At 37.0% G+C, this 14170-nt stretch overlaps 1 protein-coding gene across 1 annotated transcript; it reads left to right on the forward strand.

The window, feature by feature from the left end:
* Positions 1-660: 660 nt before the first annotated feature.
* On the forward strand, positions 661-13276 carry MRPL2 (mitochondrial ribosomal protein L2). Its single transcript, XM_015811286.1, has 8 exons — positions 661-711; positions 1371-1462; positions 2186-2351; positions 4991-5132; positions 6044-6159; positions 11710-11820; positions 12523-12596; positions 13012-13276. Exons 2-8 carry the CDS (start codon positions 1394-1396, stop codon positions 13222-13224), a joined length of 891 nt encoding a protein of 296 aa, XP_015666772.1. The 5' UTR covers positions 661-711; positions 1371-1393; the 3' UTR covers positions 13225-13276.
* The last annotated feature ends 894 nt before the right edge of the window (positions 13277-14170 follow it).

Consider the following 14170-nt stretch of genomic DNA (forward strand, 5'->3'; position numbering starts at 1 on the left):
ACTGCCAAAGGAGCCAGAGCGAGTGCAATAAAATCTAGCCTCGACTAAGGATCTCATTGTCAAACGACTATCTGCCAAGGAGAATCTATCGAATGCGTTACGATGTCTTTTAATTGTAACAAAGCGAGGCTGTTTCCGATGTAGGAGATCGGAAACTTCATTTCCGAAAATTCTGTCCGCCAAATAGGCAGAGGAATTCTACGCCGGAGAACAAAACCAAAACCAAAATCCTTTATGGTACACATCCAAGCAAATAAGCTTTAATAAACCGAATAGTTCTGGGTAGTTCACCAGAAGATCACACCGTTATTTTTCTTTCCCAAGCAAACGTGTTTAAACAAGAAAAGACCCAATCCATTTTAAATCGAGATTTTATATTTCTTGAGCTTGCATTCTGAACGGGAGGGGGACAGGTTGTGAGTCTTATGTATGACAATAGAAAAGATTAAGCAGCTCTTCTCCAAATGGGACTTCATTTCCCACCATTCCGACTATTGCTTTCCTGGCCGGGACGATAAAAACGGCAGCCCAGTCACATCTGGGGACCAAATTTGTGAAAGCCAGATCCTGTCTATAAAGTCTTACACGAAAACCAGCTGGGTAAGCTTTCCGCTTCTACATAGCGGTTCTTCCGGGTCAGGGTGCGCATGCTCCCGTTTGGGGAGGACAGAACGAGACGAGACATGGCTGCGCTGTGAAATGTGATTCTGGGTAGGTGCAGGCGGAAAACTTCATTGCTCCAAAGGAAAATATTATTACCGGAATATTCTTTCTGTATCCCAAAAGAGGATTGCTCTATAATATTTTCAAGTTATAAAAATATCATCGCTCAACTCATTCTGTGCGTGATTTTAGCGGAGAGGGCGAAATTAATACAAAGTCGGAGTCAATGATCTATGACTATACACAGAAACCATGCCTCCTGACTTCAGCTAAATAAATTAAGATGGCAGCGAAATGTATTTTTTGCAAATATAACCGCTATCCTCTGCAAAATAATTTAAGGATAAACCTATTATTTCAAATCTGCCTTTTAGAGTACAATGAGTTTATCCTCTGCAATTGTCCTGTACAGCAATCTGTCAAACAGAAATATAAAATATATAAAATATATTTCCCCTGCTTATACACTAATAATACAATCTTTATGAATGCATTCATTAACAATCCGGTCTGTTAGTTCCAACTATCTATGTGTTCTATATCAAACTAAGAAAAGGGAGAAGACTGATAGAGCTGAATAAAAGTAGTCTGATCGTGTGAAGATCATGAAAATATGGAAAGAATTGTAGATGTAGATTTGGTTATGAATGAAAGGGTTAAGATGTATGTATTAACTCTAATGGTCATTGTCTTATTTCTGTCTGCAGCAGAGAACACGTAGTTATTCCTAATGGCAATATCAAACTTGATCCGCCCGTTTGGTTCCCTGCTGCTGTCTTCAAGTCCTCATCTTCCACAGGTATATTTACTTTGCTGTTTTGGCCAAATGGATTATAAATCATACAGGATTCTGGATCTTCTTGTACTAGTGGTCTTCCTCCAGGCAAATATCTCTAATATGACTCACATATGAGCTTAAGGCAGCTATATAAACTGATAAGAGAAAAAATGGGATAGAAACTTAATGCTATCCTTTTATTTTGCTTTTATTCTCTCTGAGCAGAATTACTTAGTAGACTTTATACCATCTTAATTATTTTTCCTGCCATATAAAGGTCTGAACTAAGCTTTAACTTTCAAGACAGTCTTTGTTTACCTAGCAGTATGTGTTAATATTTCTAAACATTTGCAGATGCCTTTCCTCCTTTAATGTAAAATAAGCACTCCTGATTTAAACACATAAGTAGGGTGAACATCTTAATTTTATTTGGTTTTAATAATCGGGTATCTATTTTGATTGTAACATTTTTAGTTTTGGATATTCTTATTATATGCTGTGAATTTTAGAGGAAGCAGCTTGTGTTTTGCAGGAAACCTGCAAAAATGGCTTCATATTTAACATATAATAGCAAAATGTTTTAGAACTTTGCTGCTAAATTGTCGCTGTATTTGAGCGTATATTTTCTAAAACATTAAACAACAAAGATGAAAACTTTTGGTTCATGTTATATATCCAGTTATGCCCCTGCAGTTAAAAATTTACCATTCATAATATCCTGTTTGCTGTGCTTGCCTTTACTAGATCCCTGCATCTTTCCGTGCTCTTTATCTTATTAGCCAACTTGGTGCATCCTGTGAAATCAGTACTTCGACCTCTGTGTTAGCTAGAGATCCTCTGTGGAAATGCAGGACAAAGTATACCATTAAGCCCATTCCCAAAACAAAGTCAGGAGGTCGAGATCACACAGGTACGTTCCGAACTGCAATTCTGTCCCTGTAGGGTTTTTTCACTTCATCAGATGCAAAGGAGTGTCTAGATTGTTGTAGGATTTAAACTGGGAGGAGGGAAAGGAGAAGAGGGCAAAAGTTACCGGTAGGATGGTTATGCTGATGCCAGTTACATTGGAACAAGTATCGTGACAATTAATGATTATAATGTGTTAAAAATCCATTGTGTTTGTTGAAACATTTTAAGATGTCCTGAAAGTTCAATAATCTTTTGCTTGATTGCACTGGTGACATTTCTTGTGCCCAAAATGAGTACTTTGATATCTAGAATGGAATGTCTAGAAGTTTGAAATGCTCAAGTATTACTTTGTTCTTATTTTAATTCTTGATGTCTGAGTATTATCTTGTGCAAAGCATTGCTTGTTTGGTCCTACATTGAATCCAGAAGAGCACTGCAAATAATGGTATACATTACTTTAGAAGAAAAGCACGTGAAGGGGGTCTCTTAACATGTATGTGAAGTTGATGGGATTTGTGATAATGCTGGTGATGTAAATATGGGGGCAAAATAGACATCTTGATTTGTTGCAGGGTTTTGTTTCTTGTTTGTGTCTTTGTTATGCTATTGTTCCATTGAGAATCTGCTGCAGGTTGGGTGGTTATCTGTATGTATGGATCTGTCATCCAATGTCTGACAAAATATAGTCTCATTGCCAAATATTGGTTATAGCTTATTAATAATGCCAATGGAATTCCTGGGGAGATTTGTTTTTTAATAAATCCTCCATGAGAATTGATCCAGTTCTATTGATTTGTCTATTGATCTCATTAGGTAAATAGTTCATTCTGATTTAATTCTGTCAGTTGAGCATTTCTGGCATACTATGGAGTCATGTTTGTATGGCTGTGCCACTGATTTGCAGGTATATATTATGAGTGAGTTACAAAAACACATGCCAAGGTGTGTTGTGTGAACATGAAGGATAATGTTCTTAATGGCTTAAAATCCATGTTTGCAAGAGATGTTGTGTGTAGTGCCACGGCATTCACAAAATGGTATGTTTAGAATTCATATACTACAGTATTCTATGTACTGTGAGCATTCCATGTTCATTTATTTGAAGACTTCTAAAGCATATTAATGAGGACAGTTTATAGTTAACTATTGTAAAGTATCACTTTATAATAAAAGAACTATAAAATAAAAGATGATTCAGCTGATCAAATAATATTCAACCACATGAAAACTGTTATCTGGCAAAGCAAAAATAGTCTTTAACAATAGATAGGTTTTTAATTGAATTTATAATTTATTTTAATTTAAAGAGCTGTCCATCTCAGATGTGTCTATATGGGTTATAACAATTAAATATAAAAAAGAAATACAATATAAAAAGGATATGAAGCTATAAAAACCTCATACAACACAATTAAAGCTAAGGTATAAAAACAGTAATCAAAACTCAACTACTGTACAGGCTTTCCTGCACACATGGATCTTAAAGCCCGGTGAGAAAGCCATATCTTTAAGGGCTTATGAAAGGCTGGTAGTGTCAGGGCAATCTGGGGGAATGATGTTGTAAAGGGTGAGTGCCATGAAGGGAGAGTTTTTTCCTCCTGGGCTGGCCAGATTGCATTCCCTATTAAATAGGACCTGAGCATGCCTCCCTTGCCAGAATTGATGGAATGGATAGATGTAACCAGGGAGAGGTAGTCGCTGAAATAACTGGTCCCATTCCATGAAGGGTTTTAGAGGTTATCACCAGCACTTTGAACTGAACCCAGAAGCATATTATTTATGTACTTTGCCCTGAGTCACATGTTGATTATATAAATGAATATAATTATATTTAATTATTTTTATATTTGATCTTTATGTGTACCCAATCCCTGTTTAATGACTGAGTTTTCTTCCAGTGACTTGATTGTTAAGCATGGACATGTGACAGAGAGACGATGCTGTGAAGATCACTGATTGCTGTTGTCTCATTCAGTTAATATTGTGCCAGCATTACTCTCATTCTGATGTGCATTGTTGTCAGGTGCATGAAATTTGATGTAAATGTGAACGTTGGTCAGAAAGTGAATTTTTTATAACTGTCGTATTTGCAAATGGTTGCTAACCAAGCTCATTGCTAAGCAAGGAACAGATATAAAACTTTTAAAATTATGCCTTGTAGGAAAGGAAATACCAAATAATATTTTGAGCTTTTTGTTCATCTTTTTCTCCAGATTAACATAAATTCGAAAGCAAGCATATTTTTTTCCAACGTAAAACAATAGACATTTTGGACTTTATCTTTAGTCTTTATAATTTATAATAAAAGTAGGGTTGCTAGAGATTTTTCTGAGATTAATTTTTAATCATTTTAATCATTTATTTGATATAACAGGGATTGGCAACATGATTCTCAGAAATCCTCATGGAATGCCATCTACGTATAGGTTTTCCAAACTAATTTAAAGTGAAAATGCTAAATTCTTGTAAAATTGCCAAATTTTGTGAAATTATTACACTCTTGCTTGAATATCTTACGAGAGCTCAGTGATTTTATGCACTTTTGAGATTTGTAACATTTTTTAAAAAGAAAGCTTGCAGCTGGAATATAATGTTTCAATGCAATACATGATGGTTAAAAAGTGCTGTTTCCACCATAAGGTCGTATCCGTGTGCATGGAATTGGAGGAGGAAATAAACAATGCTACCGTATGATTGATTTCCAAAGACTGCATTATCCAGATGCAGCAGAGCCTAGTCCATTTGAGGAAAAAGTGCTTTTGGTCCGATATGATCCATGTAGGTAAGTAATAGTCAATTGAGTTGACAAGCAGATTAAAGGTTTATTGAGTTTCAATTTCATTTTAGTTTTGTAAATACTATTGCTTGACAGCAACAACCAATAGGGTTGCCAGGTGTCCACTATTTGAGTGGACAGTCCACTTTTTTCACATTATGTTCACTATTTTTTTTCACAAAATAGTGGACATTTTTTTTATTCAAAAGCTTTATGATGAAATGGTACGTAATCTAAAGCTGTACAGTCTACTTCTTTTACTACTTAAACAACCCCCCCCCCCCCGCTTGTCCGCTATTTTTTGGAAGCAGACCTGGCAACCCTAACAACCAAACATAAAGGAAGTATCTGTAGATTCAGAGCAACTTGATAGTCTTAAAAATACCATATTCCGAACTATTAGCATGAAAAAGCCCTGGAGAAAAGATAATCTCCTGAAAAGAACACTATCAAGATTGAGTTTGTTAAGTAACATTGGAAAAATAACTGATCACTGTAAGGAACACAAACTACTATAGAAAAACTAATGAAATTGAGGAAATAACAGCTAGTGGAAGACATGTGTAGTTTTAAAAACAGAGAAAGACCACTCTGATTCACATCAAGAAGCTATTTTTCACTTTCCATCTGTTGTCTAAATAGGTTATTCCATGGTTCATATCAAGAAGCTATTTTTCATTGGAATGGAAATCAAAGGTCTTGATGTAACTGGGATTGGGTTGCAGCTCTCCCTCCAAATTCCCACTGAGAAGCAAGCAATCTGCTTGATTAGCTCACAATGCTGATAGATTTTTATCTCTGAAGTTGTACAAAAAATGTTTTGACATCTTTCTTGCCCAGCTGGTTTACTTTTTATTCTGAGTAAAGCTAATACACTGAACTGTTCATCTTTTATTGAATTTTTTCCCCCTATGAAGAACAGGTCATATAGCTCTAGTGGCTGGAGAGAAGCGAAAACGCTGGATCATTGCAACTGAAAACATGGCGGCTGGTGACATTATCAAAACTTCAGGAAAAATAGAAAGGATGGCAGGTAAATATTTGAAATGCTACTTACGCTACTAAAGATGTGAATGGCTAGGTTTCAAAATATATTACTTCCTCTAAAATGTTGCTAAGATACTCCCAATTTATGATTATCTTATATGGCAACCTAAAGCTAAGCAAAGAAGAATTTTGAGACAGGCTTTTGACATCACGTTGCAAGCTGATTGTTATTAATATTGAAGGATTGGCTGTAGTCTACTTTTCTAAGGAATGATGTTATAGACTAATAGAAAAAATATATATGTAACTTAGGGTTGTGTGCTTCAGTGATGCCATGTAGTTGTAACAGTCTTTTTGTAGTTTCTGAGATGTTTAAAGTGTTATCCTTTTCATAGTTTGTGTTGGTTGTGCCATATTAGGTTGTGTGTTCAGGCACTTTTTGATAAACTTTCATGGTTTTGCATTTTTTTGAAGATGTTGTATAGTCATTTGTATAGGTGATCTATTTCCAATTTCTGGTGGTCTGGGTTGCTGTAGTGTGTTTGCCCTTGTCTGAATAATGTTCTTACACAGCACCTCTTACGAGAGGGTGGCTTACTACATTGGTAATGGAGCATTAATGTGGATAGTGTTTGATAGATTTGAATTTCTAATTTGCTATCATTTCCTCTGCTGATGAGCATATCCAGGAAAGATTGTGTGCTGTTGTTTTCTTTATCATTATATTTCTTTGCAGATGTTGTTGATTGTCTCATGTACGTTTTCTGGTTGTTCCTTTTTTATTATGACAAAGTATTGTCTAAATATTAGATCCATACTTTTGGTTTTGTGTATGAGAGTGCTGTAGTTTCTAAATGTTACATTATAGTCTCTACTATGAATTTTGAGAATGGTGATCCTACTGGATTTCCTGAGAGTTGTTGGTGTATTTATCTATCAAATTGAAAATATACTGCTCACAAAAATAAAGGGAACGCAAACTCCTTCAGTTCCATGGTAAAACGTTCCCTTTATTTTTTTGAGCAATATACATTGTGAGGCAGAGGTTGATGAGATCCATGAATCTGGGTATTTCAACATTACTGTATTTGGCTAGGCCAGGGTGTTGTGTAGCACTGCTGTAATTGATTCTTGGGCTAGTTCTGGATCTATGAATGAAGGTGATATATTGGGATTGTGTAAATTTATTTATTAAATTTATATGCACCCATAAGGCAACTCTGGACAGCTTACAAATCATAAAAAGATAAATAGAAAAGCAATTTAAAATTATGCACATTAAAATTCTAAAACTATGCAAAAAAGCAGAACCAAGAAGACGGATGGTGGTGAGATGAGGTCTTCTTATCCTGTCAACCTCCTCCAGTGGTGAGCAGCCCCTACGAGCCCCAAGCCAATAAGCAAATCCAAGTTTTAATACCCTTCTGGAATATCCTGCCACTGTTCTTTTTGTGATTTGACATTTCTTGGTTAGGTTGTTAAGGGTTCTCTTGATCTGGTTATCCAGTTTATGGATTTAATTGGTGTTTATGGGATGTAGGTTTATTTGTCCTCCAGGAGTTCTTCGGCTTTCTATAAGTATCCATGATAACTCTGGTATGGTCTTTGTCTGCTGAGAAGATAATAATAGTTTTGGTCATTCTTTAGGTTTTTGAGTATTGCTCTATCCTGCCTCAAAGTGCTGCTTTGAGTTGGTTCTGATTCTGTTTTCTTCTGATCTGTAGTATGGTATCTGCCATGTTTTCTTACTCAGAAGAGAATATTTGTAGCTCAGAATTGAACTGTGGAGTTCTTGGTGCTTTCTGACCTCGGTTATTTTCTGGCAGATGTTTCATTATCAAACTAGATAACATCAGTGCTAGATGTTTTCTTGGGTCTCTGTGGCAAGTTTTAAATGCTGCTTCCCAGGCTGCAAAGAATTCTAACTGATTGACATCCTCTGTTATAGTTGAGATATTTCTGGAGGATAATGGGTGGCTAGATGTGTTAATTACCCACTTAGATATCTCTTTGCTTCTGGAGTTTAGCTTGACCAATTTTGTTTGGAGTTTTGTTTTCCTTTTGTTAACTTATCTTAGAGATATAGTCTTGATAGTGGTTGTCAGGATCTTTCTGTGTTCTGGGAGAAAACTATACTCCCACCAAAACTGTATATAAACAGAGAGCAAACCTACACACACTTGGACTGATGATGTTACCTAGTTAGATAATGAAATGTCTGCACATAAAAACCAAACTCAGATTTGTAGACCAAATCAAAAATATTTAATTGAGAAGTATCAATTGTGACTTTTTTAAAAAATTAAGCAATCCTGTCTTATTTTTAGAGTTGTCTATGCATCTCTCCTTAAAATTGTGCATGAATGGATACATATTTGGATGTATCTCCTTGCTCCCTCTTCTGCCCTTCTGTTAGTATTTAGCTCCTGCATGAGAGCTAAGTTCATTTCTTCCTCTCATATTTTATTTCTTCCTCTCAATATTTTGCAGAGATTTTATTTATTTTTCCCTGGTACACTACTTTTTTCTAGCCTGCCCCATTTATTTGTTATGTTCTGCATCTACATGGAGGGAAGTGTGTAGTGGGGTGCCCCAGGATTCTGTTCTGGGCCCAGTGCTCTTCAACATCTTCATCAATGATTTGAATAAGGGGATAGATGGGGAATTCATCAAATTTGCAGACGACACCAAGCTGGCAGGAATAGCCAACACTCCAGAAGATAGGCTTAAGATACAGAAGGATCTTGACAGACTTGAACTTTGGGCGCTATCTAACAAAATGAAATTCAATGGTGAAAAAAGTAAGGATCTACATTTAGGCAAGAAAAACCAAATGCACAGGTACAGTATAGGTGGTACCTCGCTCTATAGTAGTAACTGTGAGAGGGACCTCGGAGTCCTAGTTGACAATCACTTAAATATGAGCCAACAGTGTGCTGCAGCTGCCAAAAAAGCCAACACAGTTCTAGGCTGCATTAACAGAGGGATAGAATCAAGATCACGTGAAGTGTTAATACCACTTTACAATGCCTTGGTAAGACCACACTTGGAATACTGCATCTAGTTTTGGTCACCACGATGTAAAAAAGATGTTGAGTACAGAGAAGAGCAACAAAGATGATTAGGGGACTGGAGGCTAAATCATATAAGGAATGGTTGCTGGAATTGGGTATGTCTAGTTTAATGAAGAGAAGGACGAGGGGGGACATGATAGCAGTGTTCCAATATCTCAGGGATTGCCACAAAGAAGAGGGAGTCAAGCTATTCTCCAAAGCACCTGAAGGCAGGACAAGAAGCAATGGATGGAAACTAATCAAAGAGAGAAGCAACCTAAAACTAAGAAGAAATTTCCTGACAGAACAATTAATCAGTGGAACAACCTGCCTCCAGAAGTTGTGAATGCTCCAACACTGGAAGTTTTTAAGAAGAGACTAGACAGCCATTTGTCTGAAATGGTATAGGGTTTCCTACCTGAGCAGAGGGTTGGATTAGATGACCTCCAAGATCCCTTCCAACTTTATTACTACTACTACTAATAATAATAATAATAATCATCATCATCATCATCATCATCGCACAGTCAGCCAGATGTTCAGACTGGATTTGGCATTTTTGTCTACCTATTGAGTCCTTACCAAGGACTTGGGATAGGCAGATCTGGATGTTTGATGGTTTTACAGATATCATCACAGAATGGAAGCAGTTCCTAGTAAGGCCGCCTTTTGCAATTGACTAATGGCGAATTTGTCAATGCCAATGGTGTTCAAGTGGTACTCCAGTTGTTTTGGGATTGCACCCAAGGCGCCTATTACTATTGGTACTACCCTTGCTTGCCTTTGCCACAGTCTTTCTATTTCTATTTGTAGGTCTTTGTATTTTGTTATCTTCTCCAGTTCTTTCTCGTCTATTCTGCTGTCTCCAGGCACTGCCACGTCCACTATCCAGACTTTTTCGTCTTTCTTATCGACAATTGTTAAGTCCGGGGTATTATGTTGCAGGTGCTCGTCTGTTTGAATTCTGAAGTCCCAGAGCAGTTTAATTTTATCATTTTCTATGACTTTCTCTATTTTATGATCCCACCAGTTCTTGCTTACAGGCAAATGATATTTCTTGCAGATCTTCCAATGCACCACTGTTGCTACTTTGTCATGCCGCTGCTTATAGTCAGTCTGTGCGATCTTCTTGCAGCAGCTTACCAAGTGGTCCACTGTTTCTTCAGCTTCTTTGCATAGGCGGCACTTACTGTCTGTTGTTGTCTTCTCAATTTTGTCTTTGTATGCATTTGTCCTTAAGGCTTGGTCTTGTGCAGCCAGAATTAGTCCCTTGGTCTCTTTCTTTAATTTTCCTGCTCTTAGCCATTGCCAGGTCTTGTTATTATCTGCTTTCCCAGCTATTTTTTTAATGTACTGGCCATGTAGTGCTTTGCCTTCCCATGCCTCTATTCTGTTCTTCATTTGGTCTTTCTTGTAGGCCAGTTTGGTCTCTCCAGTAGTCAGTAAGCCTTCCTGATATACTAATTTCAGTGCATCTTCATCATTGTCCTTCAGATATTCTTCCAAAGCCATTTTTTCTTCTTCAACTATCTGATATACTTGCAGCATTCCACGCCCACCTATTTGCCTTGGTAGGTAGAGTCTGTCAATGTCACTGCATGGATGAAGGGCATGATTCATTGTCATTATTTTTCTGGTCTTCCTATCCATTGCTTTTAGTTCTGCTTGAGTCCAGTCCACTATTCCAGCTGTGTATCTAATGACTAGAATTGCCCAGGTGTTGATTGCCTTCATGGTATTTCCTCCATTTAGTTAGGACTTTAAGATCTTCTTCACTCTCTTGATGTATTCACCTCTAATTTTTTTCTTGACTTTAGTGTGCTTAATGTTGTCAGCTTGAAGGATACCCATGTATTTGTAGTAATCTTCCTCATCCAGATTCTTAATGTTATTTTCGTGGGGCATCTTGATTCCTTCAGTTTTCACTATTTTTCCTTGTTTGATAGTAAATGTGGAACATTTGTCCAAGTCAAACTCCATTGCAATATCTTGGCTATATTATTATTATTATTATTATTATTATTATTACTACTACTACTACTACTACTACTATTACTATTATTATTACTATTATTACCATTACTACTACTACTACTACTACTACTATTATTATTATTATTGATCATTGCACAGTCAGCCAGATGTTCAGACTGGATTTGACATTTTTGTCTACCTATCGAGTCCTTACCAAGGACTTGGGATAGGCAGATGTGGATGTTTGATGGTATAACAGATATTGTCACAAGATGGAAGCAGTTCCTAGTGAGGCCGCCTTTTGAAATTGACTGATGCCAATTTTGTCTTTCTTATCAACAATTGTTAAGTCCAGGATGTTATGTGGCAGGTTCTTGTCTGTTTGAATTCTAAAGTCCCAGAGCAATTTAACTTTATCATTTGCTATGACTTTCTCTATTTTATGATCCCACTAGTTCTTGCTTGCATGCAAATGATATTTCTTGCATATTATTATTACTATTATTACTACTACTACTACTACTACTACTACTACTATTACTATTAATGTTATTTTTTTTGTCTTTCAGTCTCTGCTAACGATGGGGATGCCTATCCAGTTGGAGCTCTACCACTTGGAACCCTCATAAATAACTTGGAGAGTCATCCTGGGAAAGGAGCACAGTATATCCGAGCAGCAGGTCAGGATCCAGTAGAAACCAGAAGCAGTTTGGAAGGATTGAAGCAAATCTCATTAACTCATGGCTTAGATGCCTAATAAAAAGTGGTAAAAAACCACATATTCCAGAATGAGATAGGAGAAACCCTTGTCAGTAGATAGGCACAAACCTTCCTAAATCATTTTATTCAGTTAATGTGGAATGTTTACACAGTCACCAAGTTACATTCAGCACTCATGCTAGTCATTCTAATTATGTTCATTAAATAGAGAAATATATTCAGCATTAGGTATTGTAGAATATGATCTTCAGAATGTGTTTCAGATTGTAAATCTATGCCAGTGATAATGCTGAAAATGAAGATATGATGTTTAATAGAAGTTCAATGCATACAGCAAGAGTATTAATTTGATGTTTTGTTCAGTGTAGTTTCAGGCTATCATCCAAATGTATTCATATTTAACACAATGGACTGACTACAAGAGATTAAGTAATGACTCCAGCTTCAAATGCTAAGGGGTTGGTGCCAGATACTAACTTTGTATGATGGCTGCCAATGCAGCTTTAGGATATCACATTAGGCAAAACTGGCCCATAGCAAATCCTGGATTTATGTTTCTATTGGAATAGGATGAAAAAAAAAGTAGTCTGGTGATTTCTCTGCTGGTCTAATTCAGTGTGGTGTTTAGAACATTGCAGTCTTGCTGATACTTTCTTTTTTAGGCACCTGTGGGGTATTACTGAGGAAAATGAATGGAACGGCCATTATACAGTTGCCCTCCAAGAGGCAAATACAGGTAAGCCCTTTAGAGTTTGGGAATATTAGTGAAGATAAAAAGCTAGGCTCCTTTGACCCCTAGAATTGTCTTGATGGGGAAGAGCATCATCTATTTTGCTTTTTTCATCAGTGCTTCCCTGCAAACAGTGCCTCTTTTGGCCTGACATTCCAACACATTTAAAAAAGGGATTGGGGGGAAGGGGGGGTTGGGTTATCCTGCAGTGTTGCTTGATATATATAAACAAGTTACCAGGTTTCTTCTCGCAGGGAGGATGGGTTAGAAGTGGATAGTTCAGCTGGAGTGGTCCTCAAGGCAGTCTTCCTCTCTTTCTCTCCCATGATCCTAAACATTTAAAAGCTATTGAAAGCACAAAGAATAGAATAATTGTGTCTGGTGCCTACAAATAACTGGAATATTCCGCTTATTCTTACAGGTATTGGAAACATGCATAGCTACAGTGGGAAGAGTTTCCAATGTTGAACACAACCAACGAAATCTTGGGAAAGCTGGTCGGAACCGGTGGCTAGGAAAGCGACCAGACAGTGGTTTATGGCAGCGGAAAGGGGGATGGGCTGGACGCAAGATCAGGCCCCTCCCAGCAATAAAAAGTTATGTGAACCTGCCAGTGCCAGCTTCACAGGGCTGACATTAGTAGTTCTTTAGAATTCTGTTAAATAAAGTGTATTTTCACCTGCAAACTTGGCAAAGCTGCTGTTTTTCTTTTTGCTATTAGTGAAATTTCTTGAGAAAACAGCTTATTTGGTATGAAGCTAATACAGTTACAGTCCAACCTTATATAGAATTAGTGAGATTGAGAAACAATTTAACTCTACTACTACACAAAAAGTTTCTGAATGTCATAATACAGAACTGATTTTCCTTGTTTTATAGTCCATTTTAGAAAAAAAATGTTTATGGTTTTTTGTATTTTCTCATTAAACTGGCTATACATTGTCAAACTCACAAAGAAAATAACTGACAATAATTTGAATACAGACATAACACCAAGTATATTTTATATAGAATAACAGAACAAAATAACAAAGTTGGAAGGGACCTTGGAGGCCTTCTAGTCCATCCCCCTGCTCAAGCAGGAAACCCGTATACCATTTTAGACAATGATTGTCCAATCTCTTCTTAAAAATCTCCAGTGTTAGAGCACCCACAAGAGGGGTCTTCAAACCTGGCCCTTTTATGACTTGTGGACTTCAACTCCTAGAATTCCTCAGCCAGCATGCCTGGCTAAGGAATTCTGGGAGTTGAAGTCCACAAGTCATAAAAGGGCCAATTTTGAAGACCCCTGACCCACAACTTCTGGAGGTAAGTCATACCACTGATTAATTCTTGTAACTGTTAGGAAATTTCTCCTTAGTTCTAGGTTGGTTCTCTCTGATTAGTTTCTATCCACTGCTTCTTGTTCTGTGCTTTGGAGAACAGCTTGATTCCCTCTTCCTTGTGGCAACCTCTTAGATATTGGAACACTGCTATGTCACCTCTAGTCTTTGTTATTAAACTAGACATACCCAATTTCTGCAACATATAAACAATAACTCTCCCCAATTAGCTAGTGGACTTAGTGTTTCTGAAATGAT

The sequence above is a fragment of the Protobothrops mucrosquamatus genome, unplaced genomic scaffold (genome assembly GCF_001527695.2).
Source record: "Protobothrops mucrosquamatus isolate PMUCROS unplaced genomic scaffold, P.Mucros_1.0 scaffold36, whole genome shotgun sequence".
NCBI lineage: Eukaryota > Metazoa > Chordata > Lepidosauria > Squamata > Viperidae > Protobothrops > Protobothrops mucrosquamatus.

What these genes read in the sequence shown, in the direction of transcription:
- MRPL2 (XM_015811286.1), top strand. Translation starts at nt 1,394, where the DNA reads ATGGCAATATCAAACTTGATCCGCCCGTTTGGTTCCCTGCTGCTGTCT. An exon ending in CAAGTCCTCATCTTCCACAG is followed by an intron (nt 1,463 to 2,185) that starts GTATATTTACTT and finishes TGCCTTTACTAG; the next exon opens with ATCCCTGCATCTTTCCGTGC. An exon ending in AAAAATAGAAAGGATGGCAG is followed by an intron (nt 6,160 to 11,709) that starts GTAAATATTTGA and finishes TTTGTCTTTCAG; the next exon opens with TCTCTGCTAACGATGGGGAT.